The sequence below is a fragment of the Rhinopithecus bieti genome, unplaced genomic scaffold (assembly GCF_001698545.2).
Source record: "Rhinopithecus bieti isolate Rb0 unplaced genomic scaffold, ASM169854v2 scaffold_7673, whole genome shotgun sequence".
Lineage (NCBI taxonomy): Eukaryota > Metazoa > Chordata > Mammalia > Primates > Cercopithecidae > Rhinopithecus > Rhinopithecus bieti.
Window position 1 is genome coordinate 5179994 of NW_016806375.1, and position 19962 is coordinate 5199955.

Sequence of the window (19962 nt, forward strand, 5' to 3'; positions counted from 1 at the left end):
AAAAAAAAAAAAAAACAAATATACACAAATCAGGGAAATGTATGTTAAAACTGCAATGAGAAAACGAAAAATTAAAATAACTGCAATGGAATATCATTTCATAATCATCATATTAGTCAGTTATAGTGCAGTATCCTTTAAAATAGCAAATGCATACACCCTTTGATCTACTCTTAGGAAATTGTCTTACAGATACTTAGACACTTAGGAAATAGATTAATGTACTAGAACACTCACTGCTGCATTACTTACAGTAGCAAAATAATGGAAACATCCTGAATGTCCATCATTTTCTATCTTATGTAAGTTATAGAAATTGTTACAGTGGGACACAGAGGCTCCTCTATATGTACTGAAATGGAATTAATTCCAAGATAGAGTAAATGAAAAAAGCAAGAGAATAAATATAAAATGTTCCCCTTTTGTGTTATTGTGAAAAAAGCAATGTGATGTATGCTTGTACTTTTATGTGCATAGGCTATCTGGGGAGAGGAACAAGGGGACAGACAGATAATGGGTAATCTTTACACTGGACACCTTTTTTGTACTGCTAAAAAAAAAATTTAACCAGGTGTATGTAGTACATATTTAAGAAAGTAGTAAATAATTATTACTGTCCCAGTGCAGTGGCTCATGCCTGTAATCCCAGCACTTTGGGAGGCCAAAGCAGGAAGATTACTTGAGCCCAGGAGTTGGAGGCTGTCGTGAGCTCTGATTGTGCCACTGCACTCCAGCCTGGGTGGCAGAGTGATACCCTATCTCAAAAATAGTCATTGTTACTGTACTTTAAAGCGTGGGATCTGGAATTTTACTACCTGGATTTAAATCACAGTGTCCATTATTATTGGCTCTATGAAATTGCGCAGGTTACTTACCCTTCCTGTATACCATTTTAATCATCTGTAATGTGGCAACCTTAATATAATATGTATACCTAGCTCATAAAGTTGATGTGATACTTAAATCCAGTTAAACTAGTGAGCATGTTGTTTTGCACATACAGTAAGTACTCAGTATGTGTTAGTTATTTTAGTAGTTTTTAAGTACCACAGAGGTATAATAATATTGGATAGTGTGGTTGCACATATCAGGAAGTGCAAACATCTTTTATAAACTTTGGTTGCTATACACTATTTCAAAAACATATGGTCTTATATCAGAATAAAACAAAACAAAATTCTCGTAAATGCTATCCTTCTGAATTTAGCAGCTCTATGGATCAGCGAAGTGTGTTGCTGTCTTCTGATACACATTGTATTTGTTTTCTTTTTAGAAATGTGAACATAATTTGAGCAAGCCAGAATTTAACCCAACATCAATCAAATTCAAAATCCAACTGGTTGCTGTGTGAGTATTTTGGGATTGGTGTTTTCAATTACTGTTTTGAGTTATTTTGGTTTATTCTTCTTCCCCAGTGTGAAGTGTGTTTACTCTTGGCCCCCCCAAAAAATAATAATAATTACATCAAAATCATCTTGACATTCTGTTCCAGCTTAGGTTTTGAATTTAGTTACATGCCACGAAGTTTAAGATAAATAGATTCAGGGGTATTGGGATCAGGGACACAGTGACCCAGTATGATCTGGAGCAACAAGGTATGTTGATTATTTGGTGGAAAGGCACTAGTCATCGTTACAAATTACAAAGTGAGTTTGGGAATAATCCTTCAAACACTTAAAAAATAATAAAGTATATAGCTGATTGAAGAGTATCCCTGTAACAATGATCATTTTACTTACCTGTGTTATAACACTTCATTGGCTGGGATGAAAGTGATTAAGTTAGTGTTAACTCTCTGGGACTTGTGAGTAGGAGAGAATTTTGTGTATAAAAACTACCTATCAGGCTATCTGAATGGTCCTAATTAGAGACAAATACTGCCACTTAAAACTTACCCAGTGTTCATCTAATTAAATGTAAACTTTTCATGTCTCATCATACTTTTCTAATACATACATTTTTTGAATTACGTGGCAAACAAAAATATTTTCAAAAATTAGGAAAGTATTGTCTAGCTTTCGAGTAAGAGAGCCCTTCTTTAGCAAGGCAGGAAACCCAGAAGCCATTAAAGAAAAGAAACACCTTTGACCTTAGCAGAAAGAGATAGTGGTTATAAAAGATGAAATTAAAGCCAGGTGTAGTGGCTCACACTTATGATCCCAGCGCTTTGGAAGCCTGTCAGGAGGATCCCTTGAGCCCATGAGTTGAAGACCAGCCTGGACAACATAGTAAGACCTCATCTCTACAAAAAAAAATTTAAAATGAGCCGGGTGCAGTGGCATGCACCTGTAGTCCTAGCTACTTGGGAGGCTGAGGTGAGAGGACCCCTTGAGCCCAGGAAGTCGAGGCTGCAGTGAGCTATGATTGTGCCACAGCACTCCAGCCTAGACTCTCTCTCTTAAGGAAAAAAATTTTAAAAAGACAAAATTAGCAACAAAGTCCTAAGACAAATAGTAAAGCAAGAAAGAATATTTGGCAGTCGTGACAAACTAAAGTTTAATATCCCAGGCATAGAGAATTCCCAGAAATTGAAAAGATGAAAATAGGAAGGCAGTAAAGTGGAATGTGGAACAAGGGATTTGGACAGGTAGCTTATGGAAGAGGAATTTCAAATGGCCAGAAGATACACTGTATATGGAAAGAAACCAAGACTCGATAGGAAAAGTTTTAAAAAGTAATTAGCATCTAGTACTTACGAGAATGTGGGTAAACACATATTTGCACACATTGTTGGTAGAATCTTGAATTGCTAGTCTTTTTGGAGAGTGGTCTGGAAATATCAAAACAAATTACATAGACCTTTTAACCCAACAGTACTATTTCAGGAATGTATTCTGTAGAAACAAAAGCGCCAATATATAAAGATACATTTCCAAAGGTGAGTATTAGAATATTTTAATGGCAAAAAACTGCAAAGTTTAACCAACAGTTAATCAGTATCAAACTGATTAACCATTAACAAGGAAATAGTTGGTTAAATTGAGATAACTTGTACTGTAGAATATTATGCAGCAATTAAAAATAAGTATTAGGAAACAAAAAGGTTGGGAAGGGCATGTCTGGTGAGTTAAGAGGAGCTAGGAGGGCCAGGTAGAGGGTCTGTCACTTACTGTTTTTGTGTAAACTTATTTCCCTCCTCTCTGAAATGGGAATAATGCCTTCTTCTTGGGGTTCTTGAAAAGAATCAAATGAGTAATTATGTTTGCAAATGCCTTGTAACTCAAAATATGTTCACTTTCCTAACTATTCTTATTTAATACATGATTGGTTAGGAATAGAGAAACCTACAGAAATGGCACATGTGAAGTCTGGCATGAACTCCTTTCTTACTTAAGAATTATACTCATTACAGAAACCCTGAATGGCAGCCTGTGCTTAGTATCAATTTCTTAAGCTTGCTTTGAGAAAAAGTGGTTTTTTTCTGACATCATTTTAGAATTGCCTGGCTCTCTTACTACAGATTCTCTGAGGCCAGGTGTTTGCCTCGTGCCTGTAATCTCAACACTTGGAGAGGCCAAGGCAGGAGGATTGCTTGATCCTTAGGAGTTCAAGCCCAGCCTGGCAGCATAGTGAGTCCTCATTTGTACAAAAAATCAAAAATTAGCTGAGCATGGTGGCACACACATGTACTCCCAGGTACTTGGGAGGCTGAGGTGGGACTAACTTGAGCCTGGGAGGTCGAGGCTATAGTGAATCATGATTGTGCCATTACACTGCAGCCTGGGTGACAGCAAGACCCTGTCTCAAAAAAAAAAAAAATATATATATATATATATATATATATGTATACACACATACGTGCGCGCGCACACACACACACAGATGCTCTGGTATCAAACCTCAGACCTACTGAATTCAAATTCTTAGAAGTGGGGTCCTTACATTTCTTTTTATTGTTGCTTTTGTGTGTGTATGTATTTGTTTTTTTGAGATTCAGGAAGACAAAAGTTTCTTAAATTCCTGTTAATTTGCTCAGGTAATCCTGCTGGTCACCATGAAAAATAGCTCGTTTAAATTTTAAATATCTGATTCTAAGATGTACTTTTCCCCCCACTTTTAGTGTTTCTGCAATAGATTTTGTATTACGTTAATGTATGCACAATAATTAACATTTATGTGAGCTTTGTTCCAAGCATTTTTCAAAGCATTTTTGCATGTATTCTTCACAATAACCTCAAGTGATAGATACCATTATTTTCCTCATTTTAGAATTAGGAAAACCAAGGCACAAGGAGATAAATATCTTGTCTTAGTCGTTACAAAGCAGTATCTTGATATATACATGCTAATCTGGGACCTGGGCAGTTTAAAATAGAAATATACATAAGATTTCAGAAAGAAGTCATACCAGTTTGGTCTTATGTCTTAAGTTCTTACTGTGATGATATGGTTCATTAAAATTATTCTTCTCTGATATGTTCTGATTAACATGAAATCCTTTATGTACTGCACAGCTTTAAAAAATAATAATAATTTTAAGAGACTCCAGTGAACATTAATGCATTTTTTTATTTATGCATAGCAATTATATTCCAGAAGTGAGAATCATGTCAATTCCCAACCTTCGCTACATGAAGGTTAGTACCTTGCTCATTTATAGGAAGAAAAAGGATTGATCAATGATGTGTGTGTATGTGTATGTGGGTGGCTATGTGTGTATTTGGCACAGGATACAGAGAGCAAGGGATAGAAAAGAAGACAGTTTGGGATAATAAAGACTTTAAATTTATTGACGCTGAGATCCTTGACAACAACATCTTTGATGAAAAGTAGGGGAAAGGAGCAGAGTGCACATTATGTCAAGGTGAAATTCTGGGTGGGGAAAAGAAAGGGGAGAATGATGGATCCCACAGGCATCTTTTGTTCTTCTCCAGCCTAGAGATTCTCCTCAATCTCCTGTATGTTATGTTTCGGGTACAAGGAATCAGTTAGATGTCCAGATTTCCATACCACAGCCCTTCCTTCCTCGGAGTCCTCATCTACTCCCCTTTTCCAGACACACGCCCAGTGAATTGTAGAATATTCTGCAGCAACCTCTTTAACTCTTTCCTTTCATGCTGCTCCTGAAAACACAAATGTTTATCATATGGTCCTTCATTTGAAAGATTTGTTTTGCTTATCTAGAGAGAGTACCAAACAAGGACAAATTATCACAGTTCAAGAAGTCTTAAAAAGTTTTTATAAGGTTGGGCATGCTGGCTTATACCTGTAATCCCAGCACTTTGGGAGGCCAAGATAAGTAGATTGCTTGGGCCCAGGAGGTCAAGACCAGCCTGGTCAACATGGGGAAACCTCATCTCTGCAAAAAATACAAAACACTTGCCAGGTGTGGTGGCACACACCTGTGGTCCCAGCTACTCAGGAGGGTGAGATGGAAGGATCACCTGAGCCCAGGAGGTCGAGGCTGCAGTGAGCCATGATCACACCACTGCACTCCAGCCTGGGCAACAGAGTGAGACCTTGTCTCAAAAATAAACAAATAAATAAAAATTTAAAAAAGTTTTTGTAGTCTTGGTGTGCCGTTTTTGCTCTGTTAATGCATCTGACTGGCCTGTGACTCCCATATTTTATTTATGAGGGCCTCCTTTTCAGTCCTTAAATGGCAGCCTGGGTGAGATAAGAGTTTTAACTTTAAACAATCACTTAGATAATGAGCATTCCTCAGAATTTTTGCATCTAGTAACTGGCCCTTTCAGTGGAATCTGTCCCATTTCCTTAGTGAAATAGCAACTCCAGAAAGTATTTGGTCTAACGTATAGATAATAGAACAGGGATCAGTAAGCATGTAGAGAATACAGTGATGTAGAGGTGTAAGTGGGCGTCATTGCTCAGGAGTAATGGAGGGGATGGTAATTTTGCAAAATACTTGGTGTAGCAGCTAAGAAAGTGGTGAATGTCTGAGAGGTGTTTCCTATTCTCCAGGAGAGCCAGGTCCTCCTGACTCTTACAAATCCAGTTGAGAACCTCACCCATGTGACTCTCTTGGAGTGTGAGGAGGGGGACCCTGATGATATCAACAGCACTGCTAAGGTAGGAGCATTTTGCCTCAGCCTCTCTGACCCTCACTTTCCCTGGAGTGTCCTCATTTGATGACTGGCTTAAAAGACTCCACACACTCTCCTTTCCACATCTAGTCAGCACGTTCTTTTGATTCCACCTCCTAAATTTTTTTACTTTATCCTGAAACACACTGCCCTATTTGAAGGCCTCATCGTTTCTTACCTGGACTGTGACAATAACTTCCTAACTGACCTTGCTATTTTTATACCACCACCTCCATTTTAACCCATTTCTTCTCTGTTGCCACCAGGGCGATACTTCTAAAATCTAACTCTTCGCATGCTGGTCATTTAGCGTTGCTCTTGACTGAGATGAAGTCCAGATTTTTGGCATAGCATAAGAGCTCCTTAATGACTACTTCTCTCTGTTCGTCCAGTGTGATCTTCCTTCAAATCCTCAAATTTAGCATTCCCTGAATCATACATATTAGTGGTTGTGATCCAGACAGATCCAATGGGTTATAAACTTTGATGCTAGAGAATTGTGTGTGCTATTCGTTTTACCTAGAATGCCTCCTTCCCATTCTGACTCCTCTAACATACATGCGCCTTCAGTCTCTCAGTCTCATACATTCATTCTTCAACACTTGTGAAGTATCATTTCCTTTTAGAAATGATACGTTTAAAATCATTTAGAAGCTGGTATGCCTCCTCTAGATTCCTCTACCTTACAAAGAGTATGCATAACATAGCACTAACTAGGCTTGGCATGGTGGCTCACGCCTGTAATTCTAGCACTTTGGGAGGCCGAGGCGAGTGGAGCACCTGAGGTTAGGAATTCAAGACCAGCCTGGCCAACATGGTGAAACCCGTCTCTACTAAAATACAAAAATTAGCTGAGTGTGATGGCAGGTGCCTGCAATCCCAGCTACTGGGGAGGCTGAGATGGGAGAATCGCTTGAACCCAGGAGACCGCGGTTGCAGTGAGCCGTGATCATGTCACTGCACTCCAGCCTGGGCANGCGCACACACACACACAGATGCTCTGGTATCAAACCTCAGACCTACTGAATTCAAATTCTTAGAAGTGGGGTCCTTACATTTCTTTTATTGTTGCTTTTGTGTGTGTATGTATTTGTTTTTTTGAGATTCAGGAAGACAAAAGTTTCTTAAATTCCTGTTAATTTGCTCAGGTAATCCTGCTGGTCACCATGAAAATAGCTCGTTTAAATTTTAAATATCTGATTCTAAGATGTACTTTTCCCCCCACTTTTAGTGTTTCTGCAATAGATTTTGTATTACGTTAATGTATGCACAATAATTAACATTTATGTGAGCTTTGTTCCAAGCATTTTCAAAGCATTTTGCATGTATTCTTCACAATAACCTCAAGTGATAGATACCATTATTTTCCTCATTTTAGAATTAGGAAAACCAAGGCACAAGGAGATAAATATCTTGTCTTAGTCGTTACAAAGCAGTATCTTGATATATACATGCTAATCTGGGACCTGGGCAGTTTAAAATAGAAATATACATAAGATTTCAGAAAGAAGTCATACCAGTTTGGTCTTATGTCTTAAGTTCTTACTGTGATGATATGGTTCATTAAAATTATTCTTCTCTGATATGTTCTGATTAACATGAAATCCTTTATGTACTGCACAGCTTTAAAAAATAATAATAATTTTAAGAGACTCCAGTGAACATTAATGCATTTTTTTATTTATGCATAGCAATTATATTCCAGAAGTGAGAATCATGTCAATTCCCAACCTTCGCTACATGAAGGTTAGTACCTTGCTCATTTATAGGAAGAAAAGGATTGATCAATGATGTGTGTGTATGTGTATGTGGGTGGCTATGTGTGTATTTGGCACAGGATACAGAGAGCAAGGGATAGAAAAGAAGACAGTTTGGGATAATAAAGACTTTAAATTTATTGACGCTGAGATCCTTGACAACAACATCTTTGATGAAAAGTAGGGGAAAGGAGCAGAGTGCACATTATGTCAAGGTGAAATTCTGGGTGGGGAAAAGAAAGGGGAGAATGATGGATCCCACAGGCATCTTTTGTTCTTCTCCAGCCTAGAGATTCTCCTCAATCTCCTGTATGTTATGTTTCGGGTACAAGGAATCAGTTAGATGTCCAGATTTCCATACCACAGCCCTTCCTTCCTCGGAGTCCTCATCTACTCCCCTTTTCCAGACACACGCCCAGTGAATTGTAGAATATTCTGCAGCAACCTCTTTAACTCTTTCCTTTCATGCTGCTCCTGAAAACACAAATGTTTATCATATGGTCCTTCATTTGAAAGATTTGTTTTGCTTATCTAGAGAGAGTACCAAACAAGGACAAATTATCACAGTTCAAGAAGTCTTAAAAGTTTTATAAGGTTGGGCATGCTGGCTTATACCTGTAATCCCAGCACTTTGGGAGGCCAAGATAAGTAGATTGCTTGGGCCCAGGAGGTCAAGACCAGCCTGGTCAACATGGGGAAACCTCATCTCTGCAAAAAATACAAAACACTTGCCAGGTGTGGTGGCACACACCTGTGGTCCCAGCTACTCAGGAGGGTGAGATGGAAGGATCACCTGAGCCCAGGAGGTCGAGGCTGCAGTGAGCCATGATCACACCACTGCACTCCAGCCTGGGCAACAGAGTGAGACCTTGTCTCAAAATAAACAAATAAATAAAATTTAAAAAAGTTTTGTAGTCTTGGTGTGCCGTTTTGCTCTGTTAATGCATCTGACTGGCCTGTGACTCCCATATTTTATTTATGAGGGCCTCCTTTTCAGTCCTTAAATGGCAGCCTGGGTGAGATAAGAGTTTTAACTTTAAACAATCACTTAGATAATGAGCATTCCTCAGAATTTTGCATCTAGTAACTGGCCCTTTCAGTGGAATCTGTCCCATTTCCTTAGTGAAATAGCAACTCCAGAAAGTATTTGGTCTAACGTATAGATAATAGAACAGGGATCAGTAAGCATGTAGAGAATACAGTGATGTAGAGGTGTAAGTGGGCGTCATTGCTCAGGAGTAATGGAGGGGATGGTAATTTTGCAAAATACTTGGTGTAGCAGCTAAGAAAGTGGTGAATGTCTGAGAGGTGTTTCCTATTCTCCAGGAGAGCCAGGTCCTCCTGACTCTTACAAATCCAGTTGAGAACCTCACCCATGTGACTCTCTTGGAGTGTGAGGAGGGGACCCTGATGATATCAACAGCACTGCTAAGGTAGGAGCATTTTGCCTCAGCCTCTCTGACCCTCACTTTCCCTGGAGTGTCCTCATTTGATGACTGGCTTAAAAGACTCCACACACTCTCCTTTCCACATCTAGTCAGCACGTTCTTTTGATTCCACCTCCTAAATTTTTTTACTTTATCCTGAAACACACTGCCCTATTTGAAGGCCTCATCGTTTCTTACCTGGACTGTGACAATAACTTCCTAACTGACCTTGCTATTTTATACCACCACCTCCATTTTAACCCATTTCTTCTCTGTTGCCACCAGGGCGATACTTCTAAAATCTAACTCTTCGCATGCTGGTCATTTAGCGTTGCTCTTGACTGAGATGAAGTCCAGATTTTGGCATAGCATAAGAGCTCCTTAATGACTACTTCTCTCTGTTCGTCCAGTGTGATCTTCCTTCAAATCCTCAAATTTAGCATTCCCTGAATCATACATATTAGTGGTTGTGATCCAGACAGATCCAATGGGTTATAAACTTTGATGCTAGAGAATTGTGTGTGCTATTCGTTTTACCTAGAATGCCTCCTTCCCATTCTGACTCCTCTAACATACATGCGCCTTCAGTCTCTCAGTCTCATACATTCATTCTTCAACACTTGTGAAGTATCATTTCCTTTTAGAAATGATACGTTTAAAATCATTTAGAAGCTGGTATGCCTCCTCTAGATTCCTCTACCTTACAAAGAGTATGCATAACATAGCACTAACTAGGCTTGGCATGGTGGCTCACGCCTGTAATTCTAGCACTTTGGGAGGCCGAGGCGAGTGGAGCACCTGAGGTTAGGAATTCAAGACCAGCCTGGCCAACATGGTGAAACCCGTCTCTACTAAAATACAAAATTAGCTGAGTGTGATGGCAGGTGCCTGCAATCCCAGCTACTGGGGAGGCTGAGATGGGAGAATCGCTTGAACCCAGGAGACCGCGGTTGCAGTGAGCCGTGATCATGTCACTGCACTCCAGCCTGGGCAGCTGAGCGAGACTACATCTCAGAAAAAAAAAAGCACTAACTAAATACTAAAGTGGGTGATTTTGACTCTCAGTGTGAGTTGAATGGATGTAATATGGCCTCTTTATATTTGGTACTTCTAGTACTTGAAATTTTAGAGCCTTTCTCTCTAGATCGTTGATTACTGATTCATAATTCAGCTTCATGTTTATAATAAAATGGTTTAAAAGAATGCCTATATCTTTAGTTGTTATTCAAATATTGTTAGAGAATTTCTGTCCTCTTTTCTTTTTTTGTTTTTTCCTGCTTTTAATGATTTCACTTACAAGCATCACCTCCAAAGACTTTTTTTTTTTTTTTGAGACGGAGTCTCGCTCTGTAGCCCAAGCTGGAGTGCAGTGGCACGATCTCAGCTCACTGCAAGCTCCGCCTCCCGGGTTCACGCCATTCTCCTGCCTCAGCCTCCCTAGTAGCTGGGACTACAGGCGCCCGCCACCACGCCCAGCTAATTTTTTATATTTTTAGTAGAGACGGGGTTTCACCGTGTTAGCCAGGATGGTCTCGATCTCCTCACCTCCTGATCCGCCTGCCTCGGGCTCCCAAAGTGCTGGGATTACAGGTGTGAGCCACCGACCCCGGCCCGGAAGACTTTTATATGGTCCTTGTTGCTCTTTTTCTTTTGAGATGGAATCTCGCTGTGTCGCCAGGCTGGAGTGCAGTGGCGCGGTCTCGGCTGACTGCAATCTCCGCCTCCTAGGTTCAAATGATTCTCCTACCTCAGCCTCCCAAGTAGCTGAGATTACAGGTGCCTGCCACCATGCCTGGCTGACTTTTTGTATTTTAGTAGAGACAGGGTTTCACCATGTTGGCCAAGATGGTCTCAATCGCCTGAACTCGTGATCCACCTTCCTTAGCCTCCAAAGGTGCTGCGATTACAGGCCTGAGCCACCTCACCTGGCCGCTGCTTTTTTTTTTATTAACACTAATAAGCAGCTCCAGTTAAGATAGAGGCAGAAATAAGTACCTGATGCATAAGCACAGCTTGTCTTTATCTCTCTTTATACCTCCCTTCCCACATTTGTATCTATCATTAGAAATTTGATCGACATTGTTAACGGTTAACCTCTGATAGAGCAAAGTTGAGGCCTAATTACAATGTAAGTCTGAAGAATGCTAATTGTTTTCCATGACCATAAACACCCAGTATCTCATGTGAGTTTATGTATCAGGTACCAGGAATCAGCTGGCACCATGTCAAAAAACATTGTATTGGAGCCAGTGTTTCTCCTTTGTGTTGTTCTTAATGATGGACTGTTTCAGATGTATCAAAAAAAAAAAAAAAAAAGAAGAAGAAGAATATGGCAAATACCCATTTCTCCCCATCCTCTTAAGAAATAAAACATTAGGGTCAGGTGCAGTGGCTCACGCCTATAATCTCAGCACTTTGAGAGGCCAAGGCAGGTGGATCACGAGGTCAGGAGTTCAAAACCAGCCTGGACAATATGGTGAAACCCTATCTCTACTAAGAATGCAACAAATTAGCCAGGCGTGGTGATGGGCGCCTGTAATCCCAGCTACTTGGGAGGCTGAGGCAGGAGAATTGCTTGAACCCAGGAGGCAGAGGTTGCTGTGAGCCAAGATTACGCCATTGCACTCTAGCCTGAGCGACAGTGCAAGACTCTGTCTCTAAAAAATAATCAATTAAATAAAACATTAAAGACACAATTGAAGCCCCCATGTTCTCCCCAGTTCCTCATTGCAGACCCCATGAAGTAAGTACTTACTTTCTCTTAAAACCTTTGTTCTTGGCCGGGCGTGATGGCTCAAGCCTGTAATCCCAGCACTTTGCTTTGGGACGGCCCAAGGCGTGTTTGCGGTATTCACGAGTCAGCGAGATCTGATTGACCGTATTCCTGGCTAATCTACGGTGGAAACCTTCCGTCTTCTTATTCTAAAATAAATAGCAAAAACTAGCCGGGCGTATCGGTGTTTGGCGGGCGCCTTGTAGTCCCCTAGCTACTTTGGAGGCTGAGTCAGGAGAATGGCGTAAACCGGGAGGCGGCAGTTGTCAATGAGCTGAGATGGCCACCTGCACTCCCAGCCTGGGTGGACAGGAGCGAGACTCCTTCTCAATATAAAAAAAAAAAAAAAAAAAAAACCTTGTTCTTATAAACTCCATATAAGTAGTATATTATGTTTCTGGAAATCTTGCTTGTTGTTTTTTCCATTTGTCTATATTATTCTATGTTTCATTTTTTGCTTTGTCTATTATCTGTCATCACTGGTTTCTTTCTTCTAGGTCTATGTGCCTCTCTGTTCTCTTCCTATGTGGTGTGTGCTCTTCCCAATCTAGAGTTCTTCATTTAGCTTTGGTCAAGGATGCATGCAGCAGAGTAACGATGAGTTGCAGAACCTCAAGACTTTCAGGACGATCCCGAGTGAGTGATCTTTTTGTGATCCCCATACCACAATTGGCTGATACAGAATGCCCACTTATATATCCAATTTTCTTGTCTGGATTTTTTTAAATTACTTTTTTCTTCCTGTTTCTAAAAATAATTATTGTAGAAAATTGGGGAAATACATATAAGACCGTGAAGAAGAAAATAAAATTATCCCACCACCAGAGATAAACACCATTAACATTTTGGCATTTGTCCTTCCAAATATTTCTTCCCTCATTGAGATCATTCTATAGATACAGTTTTTTAGCCTTTTTCACTTGAACATATTTTCCCATGTTAATTAAAAAAAAATTTTAAGTATATGATTTTAATGGTTGTGGACAGGATACAATATTCTGTCCCTATAGATTTATCACTGGGTTTGTTCCACACCCCCACACCCTTGGGGTAATTAATAGATTTTACTCTCTCATACCTAATAACTGGAAAGAACTAAACCTTCCACTAACTGGGAACTGTGACCATCAGAGAATTCAGTCTATAGACTGAATGATTTCAATGATTTGAACAGAGAATTTAATATAAAGAATTATTCACTTGTGTAACTTAAAAAGTGAAAAAGAACACTATAAAGTAGCAATTTTATGCTACTTCATGGGCATAAAATTTCAAAGATAGCTATTTTATGAGCCAGCTACCATCCCTTGGGTGGAGGGAACAAAGGGAAATAGAATTATTAAAATTTAGAACTTAAAGAAGGAGCTCCATGTAGCTGAAACTCGGGCCTCCAGTGAGCTGAAGGGGAACACTGCTTGCCTGGTCCTGGCATCTCATGATGGCAAAGGAGGGGTGGCGTGATTTTACAAGAATTGGAAAACTTCAGCTGCTTACTGCCACTTCCTCCTGGGTAAAGAAGCATTGCTGGGCTGGGCATGGTGGCTCACCCCTATAATCCCCACACTTTGGGAGACTGAGGCAAGAGGATTGCTTCAGCCCAGGAGTTTGAAACCAGCCTAGGAATATAGTAAGACCCCGTCTCTATAAAAAAATTTTAAAAATAGCCAGGTGTAGCAGCGCATGCTTGTAGTCCCAGCTACTCAGGATACCAGGGCGGGAGAATCAGCTGAGCCCAGGAGGCAGAGGTTGTAGTGAGCCGTGATTGTGCCACTGCACTCCAGCCTGGGCAAGAGTGATACCCTGTCTCAAAAAAAAAAAAAAAGACATTTTTGGAGTGATGGCCACAGGGAACAGGGACCACAAGCAAACAGGAATCTCTAAAGGAAGAGCAAGACCCTTCCTCCTCTAGACTGCTAGTCTCCCTTTAGAGCCCGCTACTGACAGAACCTGACAAAGAGCCAGCCAACCCAGCAGTTACGGTCTGAGCAGAATCCTGTGTCACACAGCAAAACAGAGGTGCGATTGGAACTGAAAAGCAATAGCTTAATAAACTGGCACAGGGAACATTTACGGTCTTTGTTTTGTTTTTTGAGATGGAGTCTCACTCTGTCCCCCAGGCTGAAATGCAATGGCGTGATCTCCTGCTCACTACAACCTCCACCTCCTGAGTTCAAGCAATTCTTCTGCCTCAGCCTACTGAGGAGCTTGGATTACAGGCGAGCTCCACCACGCTTGGCCAATTTTTGCATTTTTAGTAGAGATGGAGTTTTGCCATGTTGCCCAGGCTGTCTCGAACTCCTGACCTGAAGTGATCCACCCGCCTTGGTCTCCCAAAGTACCGGGATTACAGGCATGAGCCAACATGCCTGGCCCATTTATGGTTTTTTGACAGAATGATCAAAAGCTTTCTCAACAAGATATTAGAAGAGATAAGGTGGTTTAGAAAAATAAAGTGAAGCCAGGTGCGGTGGCTCACGCCTGTAATCCCAGCACTTTGGGAGGCTGAGGCGGGCAGATCGCTTGAGGTTAGGAGTTCGAGACCAGCCTGGCCAACATGGTGAAATCCTGTCTCTACTGAAAATACGAAAATTAGCCAGGTGTGGTGGCACGTGCCTGTAATCCCAGCTACCCGGGAGGCTGAGATGGGAGAATCACTTGAACCCTGGAGGCGGGGGTTGCAGTGAGCTGAGATCGCACCACTGCATTCCAGCCTGAGCAGCAGAGCCAGACTCCATCTCAAAAAAAAAAAGAAAAGAAAAGAAAGTGAAGGCAAAGGTGAGATTAGTGATTACCAAACGTGGGTTAACTCCAAAAAGCACCAGGTCAAGTGTTGTTTTGTTTTGCTGTTCGATAGCATTCCAAACCCCAACCCCAGAGGATTTTTTTTAGCAGGTCTAGCTAGGGACCAGAAATCCAAATTTGTTTTGGAAAAGCTTCCCAGGTATCAGTGGTTGCCTGGGAAATTAAGGATAAAAAGAAAGACTGATGTTTTCCTTTTTACCATTTTAAACTGTTTGAATTTTTTTTTACGTGACTCATACAAATCAAAGGTTTGGTTAGTTACTGTAATACAAAATGTACTGAGTTGTACAATACAAAATATGTTCTTGAAATCCTTGCTTTATGTGGGTCCTTAAATTAATTAGGTACAGAAATTTGTTAAGCCAAGATATATTTCTGGAATGATTATCTGAGATAACAGATTTTAGCCTGATTACATGATAGAGTAATTAAAAACTGAATTAATTATATTTTACATTAGATTTAATAGAACTTTTAGATTTTGTAAATATGTAATCTCAGTAACCTTTCTTAGAGTAACTGAATTGGATAGTAGACAAATTCTGTTTATTTCGTTGCCCTTTTACTTTCAGAAACTACGTTATTAAAGCACAAACTTTATGCACAAATGAGGGGAAATTGAAATGGAAACCTCAATGAAGAGACATTTTTATGCTAAATTTCCTAATTACATAAGTTATTTACAAAAACACTCCTGATTTATGGTGTTCCAAATTTCCCTTAAAGCATTGAGTTACTAAAACTTCCCACAGTATGGCCAGGCATGGTGGCTTATGCCTGTAATCGCAGCACTTTGGGAGGCCAAGGCAGAAGGATCATTTGAGCTTAGGAGGTCCAGGCTATCATGAACTATGATTGTGCCACTGCTCTCCAGCCTGGGTGACAGAGCAAAACCTTGTCTCTAAAATATAAAAACAAGGCCGGGCACGGTGGCTCACGCCTGTGAGATACCAGCACTTTGGGAGGCCGAGGCGGGTGGATCACCTGAGGTCAGGAGTTTGAGACCAGCCTGATCAATATGGTGAAACCCCATCTCTACTGAAATTACAAAAATTAGGCAGGCATGGTGGTATGCGCCTGTGGTCCCAGCTGCTCAGGAGGCTGAGGCAGGAGAATCGCTGGAACCGAGGAGATGGAGGTTGCAGTGAGCTGAGATCACACCACTGCACTCCAGCCTGGGTGACAGAGCGAGACTCCGTCTCAAAAATATAAAATAAAAAATAAAAAAATAACTTTCCATGGTATGAGTTTATATGTTCTTTAGAAATATTACATTTGCACAGAGGTGAATGTAAAGGGATGTTTGCAGCACCATTGTTTATAATAGAGAACAATTGGCAGCAACCTCAGTATGTGTCAATTATGGTAAACACATAATTGAATACTATGCAACCATTACATAGAATGTAGATGATCTGTATATACCAGCATCAAAAGATGTTTGTGATAAACAGAATAAAACAAGCAAGTTATGGAATAGTGTGTACCATCTGCATTGGTTAGAAAAGCAGAAAAGTATAAGCTCATAGAAAAATATATGGCCGACGTGTTGGCTCATGCCCGTAATCCCACACTTTGGGAAGCCAAGGCAAACAGATCACTTGAGCCCTGGTGTTCGAGACCAGCCTGGGCAACATGACAAAACCCCATCTCCACCAAAAATACATATTAATATATAAAGCTAGCCAGGTGTGGTGGTGCATGCCTTTAGTCCCAGCTACTCGGGAGGCTGAGATGGGAGAATTACTTGAGCCTGTGAAACAGGTTGCAGTGACCCACGATGGAGCCATGGCACTCCAGCCTGGGTGACAGAGCAAGACTGTGTCTCAAAAAAAAAAAAAAAAAAACAACTTGGTAGGTTAAGAACAAAGTGTTGATAGGTCTTCTGTGTGTGCTGAAGGAAAGAATAAGGTGAAAGACTTCTACTGTAAGTCTTAGTGGTTTGGCTGATTTTTTATCTACCTAATACTTGCTTTTTTTTCTTTTCTTTCCATAGCATTATAGCTTTCAGAAAGGCCAACAAAGTGGGGATTTTCATCAAAGTTACACCACAACGTGAGGAGGGTGAAGTGACCGTGTGCTTCAAGATGAAGCACGATTTTAAAAACCTGGCAGCCCCCATTCGCCCCATTGAAGAAAGTGACCAGGGAACAGAAGTCATCTGGCTCACCCAGCATGTGGAACTTAGCTTGGGCCCGCTTCTTCCTTAAAAGGTTCCATTGGAGGGCAGATCCCAAAGGACAGTATCACCATAAACCTGCGTTAAAATGCAGAAGCTGCTGCTTCATTAGGCCTTGTTTATAACGATGTACCCATGCACTACGGAATTCTATTGCTAAGAAAGTGGGAGCATAGGCAAGACATTGGGAACACAGGGTAGCTGCTGTTGCTCTTGCTCTCACCTCTATTGACACCAGTAAGTCTGTGTCTCCCTCACTGAGCCCTGCACATTGAATAACAGCAGCATAATTCTGTCTAGGAAAGGGGATGGGTGTTCCTTGGAGTGGCATTGTATTTACCACCTGAGAAACTGACTGTACTGTCTCTTGATCTGATCTCACTAAGGATCACAGTGTCACAGATGAAACTTAATAACCCAAAGGTGGACCTGCTGTTAATGATCCAGCATTGGTCACAATGTACCAACTGCTTTCTGCATTCCATTAAATATCATCTAACAGTCTAAAACATATCCCTTCACTTGCCATAATGGCTGCCATTTTGCCATAGATTTCCATATAACCGAAAAATTGCATTGTCACATTATCTTTAGTATTGTGATGATTGGAAAAACCTATGAAGTTGTTAAGGCACTATCATTTGCCCCTTTTCTAAGTGAATATAGGACACTTTTTCCCAATAAAATATGGATCTTTTAAGAAGAATTTGAGAAGCGAGCAATTACATGTCATGTCAAGGGGGTAGCAAATTCCATTCGTTTTCAATATTGCCACAATACCCAGGGATTAATGCTGCCACAGGGGGACAATCTTTATTTGTCTTACTCCCTACCCCTTCCCTGTTCTGCCTCTGTAACTCAGTTAAGTTGTTCTGTTTGGGACCTGGAAAAGAACCCAAAGAAAACGTGAGTGGACAGGTTCATTTCTGGAATGCAGAAAACATTTTAAAGGTTAGATTTTTAGCATATTCTCAACTAGCATTCTTTCCAGTGAGTTGAGGGGGAAATTAACTAGTATAATCTCTTGAATCCAAAACTGGATATTAAGAACTTTCCCCCTTACTAAGTTTAAGACTTTTGTCATATGGTGAGTCAAATAAGACCATTTTGATTGTAAACCATAAAATAGTTCAGCAAGTAGCCCACAATTCTGGCCTAACAGCAGACATGCTGTTTTCACTTGGTATCCTGGAGTTGGGTTGCTAACCTTAATTTCTATGATGTTTTCTAAAATGAAACTTGACAAAGTAGACCACCAGCTGCACTGTGTTTTCTGTAAAAGTATTGTTAGTAAGTGGCCAAGAGACTTGAGGAAAATACAGATTTTTTGTTTACCTTGGTCTTGTTTTAAGTCTTAAAAAATTAAAGTTACATTATAGTGTAGAATACAGATGGGACATAGTCCTTGTAAGCTTCCCTTGAAAATGTTTTAAATATTTAGGAAGCTTTTAAAAGACACTAAATTGTACTCTAAAAGACACTAAATTGTACTAATTGTACAAAGATCAAGCCAATTTTATGAAACAGTCCCACAGAGTAATAATATATGTGATGCAGTGTGAGAAAGAAAATACTCATTTCTAACATGATGGTAATAATAAGATTTAGCCTCTTAGGAGTTGGAGCAGGGGGATGGGTAATTACAAATTTGCAGACTATAGGAAAAGTTTCATTTTTTTGTGACCCCACAGAGTCTCAAATTTTTATTTCACTACCTGCTAGAGACTACTGTGAAATCACTGCTCCATATTTGCCAGTGGAGGAAATGGACATCAGAGTAGAGAATACTTCATATGTTTACATGTTTGCATAGACTACACACACGTCATGCATTTATGGCAGGCAGCTGGCATTTGTTCCCAAAAATAATAATGTTGAAGTATGGGTGACATCATTCCCATATACAGAAACACAAAACACTTCAATCGTAAACTTGTTTCTTCAGAAGCCAAACTAACTTGCAGAATAATAGAGCCACTGGTTTAATGTTTCCTCAAGGTAGGTTTTAGTGCAAGCTAGTATTCTGTGTGTCCGTAGAAATGGTTCAACACCTGCAGCTGGTGAATTAGGAATTGTATTTGTTGCCTTTTTTATATTAGATGAGGTGCAAACATTTTAATGCTAGTCAGTATGCACCATCACAGGAAAGTTAGATCCCATTAGCACTTGAAACTATACTTTTGGAAACTTAGGCTAAGTTAATTTGGATTTGTTATTTGATTCACCTACTGACCTTTTCTTTTGTTTGAAATGCTTATCAGCATAATGAGCTAGGTGTCGTGCATATTTGTGAAGAAACATCCTTTTGGGTCCCTTTTGGGACAGAGAGGTACTCCTTGATCTTTATGAATGACAGGTTACTGTTTTGCCTTATTGCTTAACTTAATGTAGTGAAATAAAGCAGACAAAGCTTGAGCGTGTCTTTTGTTTGCTCTCATGTATATACTGTGTAGCATGGCTCAGAGCCAAAAGACAGGCGTGGAGTTAAGAGAGTTGGCTAAAAGAGTTGGTGGGGCATGCTTCCTTCCATTCCTTTAAATGAAGTAATCTAAAGTCTCTTAGCAGGTTAGTTCATCATAATATATAAGTAGATGTTGCTTTGAGCTTCTTATGTACATATTTGCAGAACCATTATATAAATGTGCTTAGACCTCTACCAGTTTTTATCCTGGGTCATTGCTTCTAAAGATATCCTTTGCAATATACACAGTGGTCTGCCTCCACCAGTGGCCACTCATCCACCTTCATCTGTACCTTCGTAACTCTTCCTTCCCTCCTCTTACTTAGATGAATTATTCATACTCTTCCTGTCTGAACCCAGCCCCACCTCTTAACACTCGAGCTCATCCTCTTACCTATTCACAGACAGCATCGGCAGCTCTCCCCTTCCCTTTTCCATCAGCATGTGATTTCTCTCATCTTAAAAAAGAAATTGGCCTCACTCTCCTCTTCAGCTGCGACTCCATTTCCCTACTCCCTT

At 40.3% G+C, this 19962-nt stretch overlaps 1 protein-coding gene across 1 annotated transcript in view; it reads left to right on the forward strand.

The window, feature by feature from the left end:
* The window catches only part of DCTN4 (dynactin subunit 4), a 46932-nt gene extending 27535 nt beyond the window's left edge, over nucleotides 1–19397 (forward strand). The window contains 7 exon segments of the mRNA XM_017875849.1: nucleotides 1274–1347; nucleotides 4523–4577; nucleotides 5923–6030; nucleotides 6717–6736; nucleotides 7565–7582; nucleotides 12578–12637; nucleotides 16800–19397. Coding sequence (XP_017731338.1) covers nucleotides 1274–1347; nucleotides 4523–4577; nucleotides 5923–6030; nucleotides 6717–6736; nucleotides 7565–7582; nucleotides 12578–12637; nucleotides 16800–17013 — 549 coding nt within the window. The 3' untranslated portion in view covers nucleotides 17014–19397.
* The last annotated feature ends 565 nt before the right edge of the window (nucleotides 19398–19962 follow it).